This window comes from Poecilia mexicana, unplaced genomic scaffold (genome assembly GCF_051168715.1).
Source record: "Poecilia mexicana isolate PSO_F unplaced genomic scaffold, ASM5116871v1 scaffold_18, whole genome shotgun sequence".
NCBI lineage: Eukaryota > Metazoa > Chordata > Actinopteri > Cyprinodontiformes > Poeciliidae > Poecilia > Poecilia mexicana.
Window position 1 is genome coordinate 7,179,566 of NW_028263387.1, and position 18,715 is coordinate 7,198,280.

The 18,715-nt window shown below is 37.1% G+C and overlaps 3 protein-coding genes across 3 annotated transcripts; 1 reads left to right on the forward strand and 2 right to left on the reverse strand.

Moving 5' to 3' along the window:
• Positions 1 to 2,008: 2,008 nt before the first annotated feature.
• On the reverse strand, positions 2,009 to 4,546 carry LOC106933495 (GTPase IMAP family member 7-like). The gene is made up of 2 exons (XM_015012770.2): positions 4,253 to 4,546; positions 2,009 to 3,097 (listed from the first exon to the last, which is right to left on the reverse strand). Exons 1-2 carry the CDS (start codon positions 4,257 to 4,259, stop codon positions 2,112 to 2,114), a joined length of 993 nt encoding a protein of 330 aa, XP_014868256.2. The 5' UTR covers positions 4,260 to 4,546; the 3' UTR covers positions 2,009 to 2,111.
• Positions 4,547 to 6,738: 2,192 nt separating this feature from the next.
• LOC106933491 (GTPase IMAP family member 7-like) lies at positions 6,739 to 10,967 on the reverse strand. Its single transcript, XM_088015352.1, has 4 exons — positions 10,646 to 10,967; positions 10,192 to 10,284; positions 7,209 to 8,348; positions 6,739 to 7,061 (listed from the first exon to the last, which is right to left on the reverse strand). Exons 1-3 carry the CDS (start codon positions 10,824 to 10,826, stop codon positions 7,363 to 7,365), a joined length of 1,260 nt encoding a protein of 419 aa, XP_087871478.1. The 5' UTR covers positions 10,827 to 10,967; the 3' UTR covers positions 6,739 to 7,061; positions 7,209 to 7,362.
• Positions 10,968 to 14,396: 3,429 nt separating this feature from the next.
• On the forward strand, positions 14,397 to 18,093 carry LOC106933492 (uncharacterized). Its single transcript, XM_088015349.1, has 3 exons — positions 14,397 to 14,490; positions 14,682 to 14,761; positions 15,856 to 18,093. Exon 3 carries the CDS (start codon positions 15,864 to 15,866, stop codon positions 17,241 to 17,243), a length of 1,380 nt encoding a protein of 459 aa, XP_087871475.1. The 5' UTR covers positions 14,397 to 14,490; positions 14,682 to 14,761; positions 15,856 to 15,863; the 3' UTR covers positions 17,244 to 18,093.
• Positions 18,094 to 18,715: the final 622 nt, after the last annotated feature.

Consider the following 18,715-nt stretch of genomic DNA (forward strand, 5'->3'; position numbering starts at 1 on the left):
CTTCAAACCATTTCTCTTGGATATACTTAAGGTTTCCTTTGCAAGTTTGTAACTGCTATTTCTTTTTTATTGGCTTTGCTTTTCCGACATGTGCTCCTTTGCTGCTGCCTGTCCAGACAAACATGGCCGAAAGCAGAACATCTTTGAGCCATTAAAACATTTGATTCATAATTACATGAGTTAATGATGATAATCCTTCGACTCACATTTCAGTTTAGCAGTACAACATCTACAGAAGTCTCTCAGTTCCACCTTTCTCTCTCTTTTTTAGATATTCGACCCCCATGGCTGCACCTTGTCACCAAACACATGCACACGGTGGGTTTCTTTCAACGGTAGGTTTTGGATTTGTGGCATGCAAAGTATATAGTTGCCCACCGATGCAGTAAGTCTCTGCAGCTTCTGAGTTACCAAGATCATTTAATGTATTTTCTTAATGCTGCTCTCTTTCCCCAGACGGGGAAGGAATAGTCTGGGGAATCCTATAATCATAAATATCACCTATTTATGATTATATATGATATTTATTTTCTAATTAGGTGACTTAAGAAGGCAATTCATGCAAGGTTTTATTTTATTCATGGAGGTCAGAGTAAAGGGGGTTGAATACAAACACTTTACTTTCAGATTTGTGTTTCTTGTGATACTTTGGGTTGCTCTTCCAAGCAACGTCCCAATAAGATACAATTTGCATGATCGAATACTGAAAACAACAACAACAAAAAAACACAACCAGTATGAACACTTTAAGGAACTGTAACAATAGGCTATTATTTGGGATTATTTGCTCCACCCCTTCATAGTGTCTTTTTTGGGTAAGGTAGAACAAGTGGAAATAAGTTTGACATTTAAAAAAGATTCATTTGTTTTGCTGTCAATCTGGTTTCTATGCTGCTTTAAATAAGTACTGGAATAACAACCCTATTAAAATGAAGGTGTGCCCAAATACAAAGCTGGACGAAGCTCCAAATTTGAATTAAGACGTTTTCTAAAGTGTTTCGTAACTTTTATGAGTGAATTACAGTTAATATAAGGAGGTCGTCAACAGATAAACACTCTAATTAGAATTAGTCTAAACCGAACAGTTTGTGATTTTTTTAAGTAATCAATAGGAATATATGTTATTCTTGTTAGCAAAAATAATGATTTCTTTGATACCCTGCTCATTCAGAGCAGCACAAAAATGTTTGGAAAGGATTCCAATTTTGACATATTTTTAAGTCTTGGATAATTTTCCAAATGTTTCATCACAAAATCCATCAAAAAAAAACAACAACAACACTTTCAACTGTTATGTGACAGTAAAGTGAAAAAGTTCAAGTGGTAAGGCTGCTGTTGTTACCAATGAATGAATGTTCTACCAATGCAGGACTTAGAAGTGAAAGTGACTTCAATCTGCAACTTCAGGCTGTTGTTTCTTTGTGGGAACAAGAGGACATGCTGTCAGGTCTTTTAAAAGTGAATTTAATCTGTGTGATCTCATGGATAATTATGCTAGCAATTATCCAAACAAAAGGTTTTAAGATGGTTGTGTCCACACCTTTAATGACCAAATACCAAACTAAAGATTGATTTAGTTGCTTTCATTTTTGATTCTCAGATCTCTTGTAAAACAGAAAGGTCCCTTAAATGGCCAAGGATCTGTCACCAAATCATAAAATTACAAGTTTATGGACAAATCTTCCATAAGACAAACCTTATGGAAGATTTGTGCATAAACTTGTAATTTTCACATTCTATGGGTGGGTTTTCATTTTTGAAGTAAATTTTTCTTGAATGTCATTTATAATCATAAGTTTGGTCATATTCTGTTCCCTTCTCTGTGTGTATTGTTGTCATATTGTTATATTAATTTGTATGAAGTTAATTATTTTCATAAGTAAAGTTAAACCTCTTTCTCTGAAACCAGAAACTTCTCTGCTGGTACTTTTTACTTCTAGTGCGTGGAGAACCTCCTCCTCCTGCACAGAAACTACCTTTTGACACAAGAGCAGCCATGACACACAGGATAGAGAAAGTGTTTTATTTTGGGAGAAAAATGCATGGACGCACATGTATAAGTATACAGTCACATATTCCTAATGGCAAAAAGAATCTAAAACACTTGATGATTAGTCAAACGGACAGAAAGGATTGTACGTTCGTTCAAATAATGCATTAAGATAGTCACAAATGGCTTCAAATGTGTTTGGTATTGCTTGCTCAGCTTTCTGATGTAAAACGGTTTGAGCTTCTTCCACAACTGATTCCTCTGCTACGTTTGATGTTGAGTTTGATCCGGAGATGATCAACCAAGCAAGTAATCCAACACCAACACCAACTGCACCAACTGAGACCAACTTTTTCCAAAAGGTTTCCTTCAACTGTTTTTTTAGGACGACACTTTTTACCTGCTGTCTCATTTCACCCTCTGACATGTTCTCTGTTGACAATTTTAAAAGCTTTATCTCCTCTTGCATTTCTCTCTCAATGTCATTGAGTGTTTTATTTCTGTAGAACCCTCCTCTGTTCTCCATCAACATCTTGTCTATGGTGTTGAGCAGCTCGGCCAACTGGAACTTGTTGCTTCTGTAATCGTCTTCCTGGTTGTTCTTCCAGTACCTGTTATCAAAGACATGGCAGCGACCTCCACACTTCTCCACCAGTTCCCTCAGACCGTCACTCTGATCAGCATACTGTTTTATTTCCATCCCCTCAGGCAGCTGGTCACCGTGGGTGAAGACCACCGCTGCGTACTTCAGGGCGTCATCGGAGAAGTACCGGCGTATGTTAGCGATGACGTCTTCCTCCTGCTCGGTGTACTTCTCCACTTTGAGAACGATCAGAAAAACGTGAGGCCCGGGAGCGCACTCTATGATGCACCTCAGTAACTCGGGTTTCACGGCCTCCGGAGACCTGCCTGAGTCGAACAGCCCAGGAGTATCGATCAAAGTAAAGTTTCTTCCGTTGACGAGTTTTGTTTGTGCTTCGATAGCAAAGGAATCCATGTCGTTAAAATTTTTAACGAAGAATATGGCTTCTCCGAAAATGGTGTTGCCCAGGCTGCTCTTCCCGTTCTGACTTTCCCCCAGCAGGACGATCCTGAATGCGGCTGCAGCTAAAGGGAAAGAACAGCAAATCATTCAAACTAACCTTTTTGCTTCGTGTACAAAAACACAGCTACATCTGAGTTTTTTTTAAAGCTGTATTGATTCAACAACCAACAGTTTGATGCAAAATTAAAAAACTTTATTTAATCCTTGGCTAGTGTGGACTAATGAGTCGCAGCAGATCCTGTAGTTTGGTACATGAGGTAAGCCCAACAAAGGTACATCCAAAAAAATGTCATTACCCAGTTGAACAAAGCAGCATCAAACCAAACAACAACTTCTATTAATTTGTATTGAAATTGACTATTATCGATATCCAACATCATTGTGCTAACATTTACCGCTAAATCATATTTCACTTTAATTTCTGCAACATAGAGTGTACATTTAGCGAGATTGGAGGATTCATTTAATTTCCAACAAGCTTGCAGTGATACAACATTTCACTACTAAAGGAAAGGTTATCAATGACAACATTACAGAAACTGAGTTAAAACATCTAAATTACATCTGTAAGCCTGTACCGGTAATCTTATATAACGTTTCGGTAACACTTTAATTGATGGGGTGTACATAAGACTGACATGACAGTGTTATAAACATGACATAAAACCAGTAATGAAGAAGAAGGAGTCTTTATGAATGTTTATGACTGTTGTTATGAAGTGTCATTCAATGAATAATATTTTTAATGCAAAGTTGACAATGGACTTTTTAATACAACTTTTAATGCAACTGTGCATTAAAGTGTCATTATTTTTACTGAATGAAACTTCATGACAACTGTCATAGACATTCATAAAGACTCCTTCATGTTCATGATCGTTGTTATGTCATGTTTATGACACTGTCATGTCAGTCTTATGGACACCCTTCAAATAAAGAGTTACCTTGTTTCTCTTGATTTCACTAATAATTGTTTTGCTGATAAGTTGTTTAGGTGTGGCAGAGCAAAACTTGCTGCTTGAGTAAATCATAGTAGGAAAAAGAATTGACAACCTTTACCTGTTAAAGTAATCTTTAGAAAGTGTCTATATGCAACGTTTAATCATAATCAAACCAGGTTCACATGACAGAAACAGCTAAAACCTCTTTCCATCTCATTGATTTTTATAACAGGTAAATTCTAGGTATTTAGAGGAAAATTTATTTATATAACTTACCTTCCATTTTGCCAAAAAAAAAAAATTAGCAGTGAAATACAAAATGCCTCCTTCTTTGGTCTTTTCTCTTGATCTGTAGCTCCGACTTGCCTCAGTTTGACTGCTTTGCTCTCATCTGACCTGTCTGACTTGTTTCATCATTGTGAACAGAATGAATGACTAAACAGGTGTCATCTGTGGTAAAACAGTTTCATTTCATAGGGAAATATGTTAGTTTTACGAGAAAAATAACATTCTTCTCTGTTTTATTATGTAAGGTTTATCTGTTCTCTCTGTATCTGCATTAGTTTGTTCAAGGAGATTCAAATTCCTCCTGTGGTCCAACAAAACACCTCCCAGTTGGGTGGTGCTTAGTGCATCTCATGCATTTAAAGAGACAGCATCCAAACATGTTGCTCTCAGATAGCACCCCAGAAGTGAGGTTAAAGAGGTCTGCAGAGTTACAATAAAATTAATTTATATCAAAGCATTGCAGTTCCACTGTACATAAACCAGAACTATGTAAAAAGTAAGAATTTAAAAGCATGTCTGCTTTAAGCCTGACTATGACTATGAATAGTCTGCAGAAACACAAGACGATGTACAAACTTACATTCATCAACAAAATTATTGAGAAAACTGTTTAAACAGTTAAATAGCTTCTTAATGATAACCAACTACTTTGATGTCTTTCAGTCTGGATTTTGCTTTCCAGAACTTTCTCCAGCTGAACAGAAACAAAACTGAAGTTATTATCTTTGGACCTGAAGAGGAGCTATCTGGAGTCAATGCACAGCTTCAGTTATTACAACTGAAACCTAGTGACCAGGCCTGTACCCTGGGAGTAGTGATGGATTTTGACCTGAACCTTCAGAGCCACATAAAGACAGCCACAAAGTCGGCCTTCTGTCACCTGAAGAACATCTCCAGGATTAGAGGACTGATGTCTCAGCGAGACCTAGAGAAACTCATCCAGGAATTTGTCTTCAGTCGTACTGATTACTGCAGCAGGGTCTTCACAGACCTGCCTAAAAAAATAAATCAAACAGTTGCAGCTGATCCAGAATGCAGCTGCTTGTGTTCTCACTAAAACCAGAAAGGTGGAGCACATAACACCAGTTTTAAAGTCCCTACACTGGCTCCCTGTAGCTCAGAGAATAGACTTTAAAATACTCTTGTTAGTTTATAAAAAAAAAAAACTTACAGCTTATCACTACAATACATTAAAGATCTACTAGTGTTGTACCTTCCAGACCCCTCAGGTCTTCTGGTTCTGGTTCTGCTCTGCATCACTAGAACCAGAACCAAACATGGAGAAGCAGCATTCAGGTTATATGCACCATATATCTTGAACACTGAGTACCTGTAAATCTAGACTTAAAGCCCAGCAGTGAAGAGTTGCTTTTAACCCATCACAAACAGAACATTGACCAACATATTTGATGTTGTGACGATCCCCTCCTGTCCAGTAGGTGTCTCTAGTCCTCTACATGTTTGTTCTTGTTTTTTTTCAGGAAGCAGGTAGATGGGCTGTTAATTGCACACACCGGTAGATGATAAAAGTGGACGACTAGTCAGTCACTGTCTGCTTGTTTGCCCTCCGGACCAGGCCGGAACGAGCAGCATTGGTCCACACTTCTCTCTGACTGGCTGTCCTGATCTCACAGAGCGTATTTTTGTTATCAAATAAATTATTGTTTCTATAGATCCGCTCGTCTGTCTCCCTTTTTGTCCTCGCCTTCGAGCTGGGCGTGACAATGTGTATTGATTACTTCAATGATGACATTTGACAAAATGCAAAATCTGTTATGGATTTTCCCAATTGTTGACTGCAGGATATGGTTATGATGCTTTCATGTTTTTACGATGTTAAGCACTTTGAACGGCTTTGTTGCTGTAATGTCCAAGTTTACAAATAAACTTGACTGACTGATAGAAATGGTCTCTGCCCATCAGCAATACTGAACCTCTGGAAGATTTTCAGTCTTCAACTGACATGTTTCAACTTAAGTGAAACCGGAGGGTTAAAGGCCGAGGTGTGTTAGGGCGTTTTGTGTATTGTCAAGAAGACAAAAAAAAGAAACTGGTCCGACAGCGGGAGCGAGATTTACAAGTTAAATCATTCCAAATACATTTTATTAAGACAGTGTGCCAAAACCTATATTTAGCTCTTTATGCAGTTCTGAACGAAAGCGTATAAGTACTCACCAATTTGAAACAGTGATCCAAGCCTTTTTCACCACTGGGCTTTGTGACCATTGCCTGTTTTCAGATGGTGCAAAATGCCTCCACACCTCTGTGTTCACTGTTTTTCTTAAAGTTCTTCATAAATAAGATTTGGTTGGAGAAGTATAAAAGAAAACTAACTCAAATACAGAAAATAAAACATTTTCTAGAGCGTTTGTCTGGTTGTCATACTCATCACCTCTGAATGTCTCTTGTATCTTTTCAGGCAAAAGAAGTGAAACGACTGAAAACTGCATTGGAATTTTATTAGTTATCATTTACATAATGAATAAACAGAGATTAGATTTGAGAACAAAACAAAAACTCACCTATTAACATTATTTTGCTATTGTGAAAAAACAAATCAATGCTTCGACATAATATGATTCTATAAACTCAATTAAAGGTTGCCGGGACTTTTGAAAAAGTTGTCGTCATGAGACAGTCATACTTTGACTTTATACCAAACACTGAGATGAGAAAAAAGTACAGTAAGCATTTCTAAAATCTAATATGAAAAAAGAAGCATGAACAGATCAATATGAAAACGATTCAAAGTGTGTTTACCAGGTTTATGTAATTAGTTAATACATTAATAACACACCTGCGACAGACTGGCGACCTGTCCAGGGTGTACCCCGCCTCTCGCCCGGAACGTGAGCTGGAGATAGGCACCAGCACCCCTCCCGACCCCACTGAGGGACAAGGGTGAAGGAAAATGGATGGATGGATGGATGGATTAATAACACACTAAAAGGACTTTAAATAAAGACTAAAGTTGGATCATCGTATATACATGTCATTCATAATTCTATTAGGTTTTCATGTGTTTCCTTGGAATCACACATTTATTTGTAGACTGTTAACTTTTAGCCACATGCAACCACAGAAGAGGATGATTGTGTCTATTTTATTGCTGCACTTTCTTCTCCTGCCACACCAGTTCCTTCTGACGCAGCTCTTCCTTCAGCCGAATCTTCTTCTTTAACAGATGCACCGACTGCTCCTGCTGAACCTGCTCGTCTTGCTACAGCCGCCGCCATGGCGCCCGTTACCCCTACCGAAATCGCCAAGAACAGTGGGTCGTCTGTCATTAGGTTCTTTCCGCCACTTAGGAATGTTTTTAGCAACACCTCTTTGCTGACTCTAAAAACGTAATGTGACCACTTCTCCTGCACCACAGCTTTAGCCTTTTCTTCAATCTCAGGTGGTGAAAGATTGGGAGACTCTTGCTTTAAACGCTGTTGCTCTTCTTCTAACTCTCTGCTCATGCTCTCCAGCACCTTGTTAGTGTAGTGCTTTCTGCCGTTCTCCTCAATAATCTTGTCTATGGTCTTGAGAATCTTTTTTACTTGGAACTTGTTGCTCCTGTATCCATCAAGGCTGTTTTTCCAGTATTTATTATCAATGACGTTGCAGCGGTTCCCGCACTTCTTGACTAATTCATTTAAATCTGGACTTTTACTGACAAACTCCTCAATAGTTGTTCCTTCAAGCAGCTGGTCACCATGAGTGAAAAGCACGGTGGCGAACCTTAGGGCTTCATCTGAGAAATACTCAGTCAGCTTATTAATGATCTCCATCTCCTGCTTTGTGTATTTATCCACTTTAAGTACGATCATAAAAACATGTGGACCAGGAGCACTTTCAATGATACACTTCATGATCTCCACTTTCATCACTTCCTCAGACCTCATGGTGTCAAAAAAGCCAGGAGTGTCGATGAGTTTTATGCTTCTCCCATTGACTGTTCTTGACTCTGCCTGACATCGACTTGTTCCAGATACGGCAGAATCATCTGGTTTGCACACATTCTCGCCCAACAAGGTGTTGGCCAGGCTGCTCTTCCCCGCTCCAGTCTTTCCCAACACCACAATTCTTCTTGTGAAATCTGCAAGACAATATCAAGCAAATGGCAATTGGCAGACACCAAACAAGGGTCTGTTCTGACAGCGAGTGCTAACCATCTTTTACCAAACGTTTTGCATTTAATGACAATGTGTTGCTGCCTCTGAAAAGATTCCTCCTTCCTACAGAAATTAGAAAATAAAAGCACAGATTTATCATAAATCCTTATCCAGTTGTCAAGATGTTGTCATCCTCCAAATATTGAAGACTTTCCTTTGGTTTTTACTATGACCTTGTATCATCCTGTATTAAGAACCACATGTGGATCACCATGTGTGTACAACTTGGAGATCCACAATGTTTTCATCAGGAAGTATTGATGAGTAACATTAACATACCATTAGGGATGGATGTGGTACCTTTAATGTTCTGCTGGACAAAACTGCTGTCTTTAATCGTAGCACTCTGCTGTAAAAAAAATAAAAAGAAAAAGAAGAATCATATTTAGATAAGTATATCAATAGTTATGCAAAGTTACTAGGTTGAGCTGTTGTATCACTGTGTCAGCAACTGTTCTGGAGCAAGTGGAGGTTTAAAGTTTCTAGATAATGGCATTTCTTGTTTCAGGTGTTGGGTCAATAAGGACAAAATAAAGACAAAACACATGGAAGGTATCATTTTCTGTTCTCCATCTGTTGGTGGGAGGAGACAATGAGCTGTGTAAGTATAACCTAAAAGAAGTTGGATTGTTTGACTTTTTACTTTTATTTAAAAAAAGAAAAATGAAAAAAAAAACCCTGAAAATTAATTAATTGAGAGTAAGAGCAGCACTACCTTTTAAAAGTTTAGATTGTTTTTGTGGAATTGAGTTGTTCAAGTAATCCCCCTCATAGAAATAAAAAAAAATTGAATAAAAAAAAAGAAGAAAGGGAATAAAAACAAAAACATGAAGAAAATGGAGTTCAAAAAGGCTTTGAAAGCCAAAAATACCAGCTGAAATCTCACGATGCCAAAAAAGAAAATCTTGCTCCTAAGTAGAATCGCTCTAAACTAGCTTCAATAAAAGTGTTGTCCTATGAAGAACTGTGGTATGATTGTTTAAAAAAAAAAGAAAAAAAAAAAAAGAAAAAAAACTTCTGAATGTTCTACGGAGTACCATTAGAGTCAAAATCTGGAGCGACAATGAACATCATTTCAACAAAAAGCAGCCACATCCAGGTACAACTTGTGAGATATGTAAGAGTAGAGTTAAAACATAAATCAAAGAATCGCATAGGAAACAATGAGAACTTGCAGGGAACTTCTAAAAGACATGAAGGGACACATTTTTTCCATTAGAGCAATAGAATCTATGTGTAATAACTGCTCAAGACTCCACTGCTGAAAAAAAACCCATTTGAAGCTGAACTTTAAAATGTACTGCAGAAGATTTGAACAACATAATCTGAAGTAGAAATACAAATAGTAGAAAATAGTTTTGCACATCAAAGCAAAAACACCAAGCAAAAACTGAAGCTTCCAAGTGAGAACATGATGGTGTGGGCGATCTTACATTACATGACCTTGTTTAGTTAAAGAAAAGTTGAATGTAAAAATGAACCGGAACATTTTCTAAACACTCTCAAAGAAGAACAATATGCTTACGAACTCAGCAGCTTTAGAATGACATTCAGTTGAATTGAGAAATGCCTTTTATACAAAAAAGCAAAGTTCCTTGGAAGTAAATGTGTAATAAAAAATAACAAGGCTACCAAGATCGTGCTGTTTACTCTGTATTTAAGATTCTGTTTCCTGACCACCCACAATAGAAAAACAGAAAAATATGTCTAAAGACATAAATTAGGGTGTTGCACTGACCTCTGCTGGCTCTGATTTCTGAGAGGAGCTGGAAGTTGGTAGACTGTCTGTGGCAGTAAACACCAGAAGACCGTCTGACAGCTTCACCGTGTGTTTACGCCTCCTGAGAACTTCCTGTTGGTCTACGACAAAATGTGTCACAGTAGTTATTCAGAATATTAAACAAAATTGCATTGAGCAGATATAACCACAGGCAGGTGGAAAATATTCAGTTTAAAAATTCAAAAATATCTTATAAAATCATAATATATTTGCTCAGATATTGTGTGCATGGTTAAACGCCTCCCTTTGGATGAAAAAATAACATTTTGTGGTTAAAACAGAACTCCTGACAGGGACAACAAAGGAAATGAATAGATTATCTCTGCTCATAAATTGTTATCCATGTAATTTGCTGAATTAAAAAAATCAAATGAGATTGAAGCCATTCTACAAATATAAAGAGCATATTAGGCGATGATAATCTTCTATATTTTACAGTACCTTTTTGCTCTTTGAAAGCTACACAGTTGTAGCTCTGAGCCACAGCTGTCAGCGGTCCGCATTCTCCTCCACCTGATTTGCGATGATTCCTTAAATAAAGTTGAAGTTTCTTCTTAGTTTCATCTGAGAGAACGCTGTCGCACTCAAGATAAACAAGATACTGGCCAGTGGCCTCCATCATCTCATGACTGGTGTGCACTGGTTCATAGAGTAGAACGTCCAGGGTTGAAATCGTGAGTTACACCTGCACTGCTGCTGTAACAGTGAATTGTGTTCTTCCATGATGACACACAGTACTTTTAATTTCCTCTGGTTAGGCCAGTTCCTGGGCATACTTTAAGAATATCACATGGTACTGAGGTACTGTATTCATAAACACTTACGTTAATAACAAATTGAAAGATAATCCATTCAGTTTTACATAAAATCAAAAATATTTTCATAGGTGATTCCTAAAGGCAACTGGTTGCACTGGTATGGTTTTAATGGTATCAAGTTATAAAGAAAGAGGCTAAAAACTAAATTCTTAAAACCATATATAATTTTTCTTCCATCTGACAATTAATGCCTTGCTTTATAATTTTCTACCTTAAAAAATACAGTTTCAATTGAAGTTTGATTCTAACATGACAAAAAATATGAAAATAAAACACCAGGGGTGGGAATTTGTTTCTAAAACACTTTGATACTAAAGTGTTGACAAAGAATAGGAGCTCCACCTTTTCATTCTGTTTAAGGGTGGTGTCCATTTTCTTTCTTTCTTTTTTTTTTTTGGCAATGTGGTTATTGTTAACAACATGGTCATTTGCACCAGGAAATAATCAACCATTTCAACTTGATTTAAGGTTCGGCCAAATACTAAACTGCAGGAACATTAAATTGCAATAAAGGTTTGGTTTTGCAAAGTGTAACATAAACTTAAGTAGCAATTAGACTTCTGTGTCCACGCCTTTTCTGACACCGAAGACAGAGCTGCTGAAATCTCAAACGTGTTTGTTTAAATTGTTTAAATTAGCGATGAACTTTTAAAGTCACGGTCTAAACTTTAAAAAACAAAGTGATTCAAAGAGTAGTGCCACATCTGCAAGTTTGCACTCAAAAATGAATTTTCTTTTTTTTGAATAAAATACATCTCAAACACTCAAAAAAACTTCAAAATGCATCAGATAGAGAAAGTTGAACATTCCACTTGCATTTTTTTTAGGAAATGTGACTGTTTCACCATGCGCTGCCAGAGTTAAACAATAAATTATCTTTATTATTCCTAGAAATCCTTATATTTGAGCTAAATAGTTATCTCTAACCCTAGTTTGAGTAACTCCTGACAGGGAGCCATGTCAAATGGTGAAACATCCGAGTGTGACTAAAGAGTGTTATTGTCTGAAAGGAACCACATTGAACTTTTAGGCCAAGATTTGTTTGGCATAACTACAGAACATGACCAAAGAGGAACACCATAACAGTGAAACAGAAAAGTAGAGTTTTGGAATGGAGCTGTCAGACGTCAGAACTAATTCAGGCAAAACCATGAAGAAGCTTCAAATTATAATTATATGTAATTATAATTTGATAGATTTAGTGAGATAGATACATGAGATACAGACAGACTGCTACCAAAGAAAAGCTGAAAGCTGGAATTGAGTCTGAAATCGCTCTGTTTCTCACCAACAAGCGTCACAAAGCCTTGACTTTATTGTCGTCTGTATCCTATAATATATAAACAGTTTATAATAACTTTAATAACTCCTCTCCGTCATATAATTATATGACGCATTTGAAGTTGAATTATAAAGTAGCATGAAATGGAAACTATTAAGTTGACCTAGATATTTTTTGAGTTGCTACTTTTACTTCTTAAGAACTGTAAATCTGATCTCCAGCTGAGGTGTTGATGAGTCTCTTCATGTCCTTCATGTTAGTGACCAGGTCAGTGTGTTTCTCTCTGCAGTACTGCTGAGCTTCAGTCCAGGTCTTATTCTCATTAATGAAGTGAAACTGATAGAGCTGACAGTCCATGAAGCAACACTGACCTAAAACAGAAAAAAGAAAAAAAACTCAGTGGATTTATTCATAACAGAGTTTTAAAATACTGTGTGTCTATTACACTACAGACTTTATGATAATTCTATTCAAAATATATATTTGTTACCATCCTATGGTCTGTTGGGTGAAATTTATGTTAGGAAATGTTCAGTAACATAGTTCATGCAGAGACACTTACCCATCCAAATGAGCAGAAACAGAGTCCACTGCATATTTGATGTTAGTTGTTGAATCTGATGTCGTTTTGGCACAAATGTGTCTCTGCTGGAGAAAATGTGTGTAAATGTAAAAACATAAATTCTAGCAATAAAAAATATTTTAGTAGATGTGTGAAGATAAATACAACTAAACTAGACTGTAGTCTTTATAGAAACTTCATTAAAGATTTACAGTAATTATATTGTAATAATACTGAGGATTTTATAAATGTGCAGCTTAGGAAAACACTGAGAGCAGCTGTTTCCTATTATGATATGCAAAACAAACACACATTTTAAGAACTAAAACCTGCTTTAAATGTTACACGACTGCATCTTAATCCACCATCACCTCATTAAATCACACTTTTGTTAAAAGAAAGGACAACATAATATTAATATCAAGAATAGATGTTTTGTAAAGAGCAATAAAAACAAATGTTTACAAGTAATACACATGTTTCGACCAATAAACACATAGATACACACCTATAATAAAATAAATGTCTGAGTCGAGGATAAAAACTTACATCTGCAGTTCTGCTTATGGTGCCTTGATGTCTCAGTGGATCTTCTGTTCTATCTGACTGAACTTTTGTACTTTTGGGAGTTTATGTGGGTAATTTGAATATTCAAACATGAAAACACCCTTCAGGTATTCATGTTACCATATTTATAGTCTGTACTGACAGATGTAAGGAAAGGTCACCATGTGTTACATTTACTTATGTTTACAGTGAATAACACATTCAGTTTGCTTTATGTCAACTATGTTAACATACAGATAATTATGTCAGTGTAATCCAGGTAACAAACAGCTGTTTCCTCACAACATGCGTAAAAAAGAACTTCCCCAAGTGTTTTTATGAATATCATTAAAACAAGCATCTGTTTGGAAGCACGGTCCTCATTTGAATCCCAGAGGTTTCAGTCTTTGCAGCAGATGAAGCTGCTTACTGTAGTATTTTTATCCTGGATCTCATGTATAGCTTCTATTCAACACTAATGTCAGTATTTGAATATTAAAACATTCTGGCTAAAAACATTAATCAGTCACAGAATAAAGTCAAGAGGATTTTTACTTATTTATCTAGAACAGGTTAAACAAACTAAAAGATTCTGCATTAGATTCTATAAAGTTTCTCACCATCAACATTTAACTTTCCACTTTTAATCAAATCCAGTTTAATCTCTAAGGACAACTTTTCCTGTTCAGTGTCACAGAACATGTTTTCTAATGCCAACTCTTTTTCAGTGTCTGCAGTATCTTTTATTTTGTCACCGTCCATCTGCAGCGTTAGCCACCGTTTCTGATGTTCAAACGTCAAACTGGCATAAAAACACCTGAACTCAAACTGGGAGATTTTTCAATATCCAAAACACAAATTCCACTTACCATTATCTCTCCTTTTAAGGTTGGAAAAATGGATCCAAATGTACCTGTAAATTTTCTAGTACCCACCAGGGGGCGTGCAAGAGCTGCTTCTCGTCACACTGAAAGTGAAAATGGTTTAGATGAAGCTGTTCTTGCAGCAGAGGAGAGGCACTCCCATCCTGCACCGTTACAAGATCCACTCAGAGTTTCCACATTAAATATCAGTGCTGGTAAGTTATGGTCACTTATTTGCAGTGCTTCACATTACAGACTACACTTGAAGATTCTTGACTTAAACTAGTGGCAGATAAATGTGATTAGGTCTCTGTGTGTGTAAAGAACGAGCAACGTCAATAAATGCAACTTGTTTATCAGTGAAGCGTGGATTTACAAGTTTCACTTCCTGTTTTCTCTCCTTCAGAGCACTCAGGTTTTGAGGTGCAGACAAACTCAGTCTAACAGCCGAACACAAAGTTTTCAAGACGGACATTTTGATTGAGGGTAAGTGCTCATTCTGTGCCAACTGTAAGTGAAAGAAAGATTATTTACTTTATTTCAAATGGGATTAAATTCTTTGTCAAATGTACAAATGTTGAAGAGGACGAGGCAAAAACGTTTATTTGACTAGAAGATGAGAAGTTTGATTTTCACAATCTTCACAAGTTAGTAAATATGGGAAAGCAGCTGCTCCCCTTAGGTTACAGTTGGAGGGACAGAATTCAAAGTTTAAAATGTGGCCTAACTTTATCTGGTCACATCACAAATAGCTAGAAAGATGGCAAGGAAAGTGAAAACTGTTCCAGAATTCACTGGTAGAGAAGGGAATTTTAAATGTAAAACAATATAGGACTTCTTCTGGCAAAGTGGCAGTGGGGCAGACCGGAGAGGATGCAGATACACCAAATGCAACAGCTGCACTCCAGCAGATTACAAAGTGAAACTGCAAAACAAATTTCGTTGAAACAAGTCTTTCTCAAACTGTGGCCCACAGATCATTGGTGGTCAATAGGCGGCCCGTAGTGGTCCGCAAGGTACTGTAAACGGCCATTTATGTGCTGTGATGTAAGCTCAAAGAGTGATGTATGTACAAAAGGAAAAAAATAAAAAATAGCTTTTTGACCAGCACCTGTATGTTATTTGTCTGTGACAAACTGCTGCCAAATTCAAACCCAGGACTTTTTTCCTGCAAGGCAACAATGCTACCAACTGCGCCACTATATATTGTACATGTTAAATATGTCAAGGTCAAACGTTCTTTTTAAAGAAACACAGAATGATTAAAGAGTTTTAGGACTGGACCAAGCGTCTACTTTTTGGAAATCAAAGCATGGTCATCCTAGCTCCTGGTCAGATGAGGACTGATTCTTCAACCTTCAGTGGGCTGCTGAATTATAGTAACAGTGATGGTACTGCTGCTGTCAGTAATGGTAACGGTGTGGTATCAATGGAAAAAGTAATTGGTTAGATTACAGAACAACCTCTGTAATCTCTCTTAAATAAATAGTAGAACTATTTATTTAACAAAGTTAATTATCATCACTGAAAATGATCAAAACACAAAATAGTTGTTTTAATGTGATGTTTTCATCTTCCAGGTCCCAACATGAGAAGAATTGTGATCCTCGGAAAAACTGGATCTGGGAAAAGCAGTGTTGCAAACACTATATTTGAAGAGGACAAGTTCACCGTCTGCCATGGTTCTGTCTCTGCTGAAAGTCCATGTGAAGCAAAAACTAAATCACTAAATGGAAAAGAAATCACTCTGATTGATACTCCCGGGTTATTTGATACAAACAAACCTGAAGAAGCTCTGAAGCCTGAAATAGTGAAGTGCATCACAGAGTGTTCACCTGGGCCGCACGCTTTCCTCATTGTGGTACAACTAGGAAGATTTACAGAGCAGGAAAACGACATTGTTAACAAAATAACCCAATATTTCTCTGAAGAAGTGTTTAGATTTGCAACACTCGTCTTTACTCATGGTGATGACCTCCGAGAAGGGCAGAAAATCACAGAGTATTTGAGCCCAAATGTACTTTTGGATGAATTAGTAAAAAAATGTGGTGGTCGATGCCATGTGATAGATAATAAATACTGGAAAAATCCCTCAGGTGACCCCTACAGGAGCAACGCTTATCAGGTGAAAGAGATACTGAAATCAGTTGAAGAGATAGTGAAGGCAAACAATGGAAACTGCTACACCAACAAGATGCTGCAAAAAGTGGAGAAACTAAAGCAACAGGAAAAGCAGCGTATTGCACAGTCCTCCAGAAACCTTTCGGAGAGAGAAATTGATGAGAAAGCTAAAAGCAGAGTGTGTGATATTTTAAACAAAGCAGCAGGTATTACAACAGGTGTACTGCTGGGAGCACTTTTTGGTGTAGTTGCCGCTATTGGAGCAGTTGTTGCCGGCATAAAAATAGCAGCTGACTTACAAGGAATAATAGCTGGACATGCAGCAGGAGTAACAGCTGGAACTGCAGCAGGAGTAACAGCTGGAACTGCAGCAGGAGTAACAGCTGGAACTGCAGCAGGAGTAACAGCTGGAACTGCAGCAGGAGTAACAGCTGGAACTGCAGCAGGAGTAACAGCTGGAACTGCAGCAGGAGTAACAGCTGGAACTGCAGCAGGAGTAACAGCTGGAACTGCAGCAGGAGTAACAGCTGGAACTGCAGCAGAAGTAGCAGCTGGAACTGCAGCAGGAGTAACAGCTGGAACAGCAGCAGAAGTAACAGCTGGAACTGCAGCAGGTGCAACAGCTGGAACTGCTTTCTTCACAGCAGGATCAGTACTACTGGGTACAGTTGCAGCTGCTGGAGCAGCGTTTGGTGCATATAAAGGATATCAGGCAGCAGAGGAAGCAGAAACACCATGGGAAGCAGTAAAGAAGACGGCAGAAGCTTTGTGTTCTTCAGGAAAGTATGCCATAAATCAAGTTGAAGAGTTCAGCACCAAGTGTCAGGAAACTTGGATAAAAAAGTAATTAAATTACACTGTGGTCAAATGTAAATGATCTGTTCTTGAACAGTTCTCTATCCAAAATGCCTTACTCTACTTTCAGTCATTCATACACTCACTGATGGTGGCAAGCTACTGGATAGGATGGTAGCCACAGCACACAAACACTTGAGGCTGGAATGCATCAGTGCCAAAGGGTCCTCTGACCATCACCAGGACACAGGGGGTCCTGAACCAACAACCCACTGATTGAGTGACAAACTCCTGTCACCACCATCGTTCCAATAAACTAGTCCAACACAAGATTTCCAGAAATATTGCTTTTTTAAAAGTTGCAGTGTTCACTGAAAATATTCAACCTTCCAGAGGTTATTAACTTTTTCTATGTCTTCATCATAACAATATGTCATGTGTGTCTCATTTGTTATTTAGATCAGTCTGATTACACTGTATTTGACTTAAAATGATCCTTTGTACAATCTAATTGTAAAAAGAAAAACCTTTGTATTCTTAACTTCTGTATTTTAGTCCTTCTGCAGCATCAATGACCACCTATCAATGCATGTCAAATCAAATACCTACCAAAAACGTACTCATCATTGATTACACTTTATAGAAGCTGAAATTCTGTTCAAATTAGTAATAAAAGACCAGTGATTTCTGTTCAGATTGATTTGTCTCTAGTCACATCCCAAAAAAGAAATAACATTTTGATTGCGTATTTTATTGAGGGTCAGCCATTTTGTGAAGAGGAAGGAACATTCTTTTTATTTTATTTTTTATTTGTCTTAACTTTTTTCTGATTGGAAAAAAGGGGCAGTTGTTATTCATTGATAAATGATACTCATCTTCCATAATAAAACTTGGAATTTCAAGTTCCTTTGAGTCTTTTTTTTTAACAATGTTCCAATTTTGTTAAATGTAAACAATAAACAATGTGTTGTTTTGGAAATCAAACACCACACTGCACTCATTGCAAATAAAGCACAGTAGTTTTTTAATTTGTATGTGATGGTAAAATAAATGGTTGTCAGTCCAATTCCCTGGTGAAAAATAAATACACTAAACATGTAAAATTTTAGCGTAGTTGAAACCAGACTAATCATCTGCATACCTGAAGTGTGATATTTTGGAACAACTAATTTTGTGCTTAGTGTTTGTTAATAGTAATTAAATTGTATTATAGCACAATCTAAACTGTACTCTCACGTACTTACTTTTTGGAACAACTATAGTTTTGCTTACTGTACTTTAAGTATATTGATTTTGATGAACTGTAAACGTGCTTGATTAGTATATCTTAAGTAGAATATATTAAGAATGTCTAAGTATATAAGCATTACATATTTTATATATTACTAGTTTGATTACAGTATGCTGCAATTACACTTTTGGTTCATTATAGTACACTTTTTAATGTCTATTATTATTCTGCTTTGCCACTTTCTACATTAATGGTTCATAGACACTGCAGTACTGCAAACACATCAGGTTACC

Excerpts from the sequence above, each read along its gene's own strand:
- LOC106933491 (XM_088015352.1), bottom strand. The coding sequence starts at position 10,826 with ATGATGGAGGCCACTGGCCAGTATCTTGTTTATCTTGAGTGCGACAGC. Across the intron at positions 10,285-10,645 it reads AGCTTTCAAAGAGCAAAAAG|ACCAACAGGAAGTTCTCAGG; the intron begins GTACTGTAAAAT and ends ATTTTGTCGTAG. Across the intron at positions 8,349-10,191 it reads AGACAGTCTACCAACTTCCA|ATTTCACAAGAAGAATTGTG; the intron begins GCTCCTCTCAGA and ends ATTGTCTTGCAG.
- LOC106933492 (XM_088015349.1), top strand. The coding sequence starts at position 15,864 with ATGAGAAGAATTGTGATCCTCGGAAAAACTGGATCTGGGAAAAGCAGT.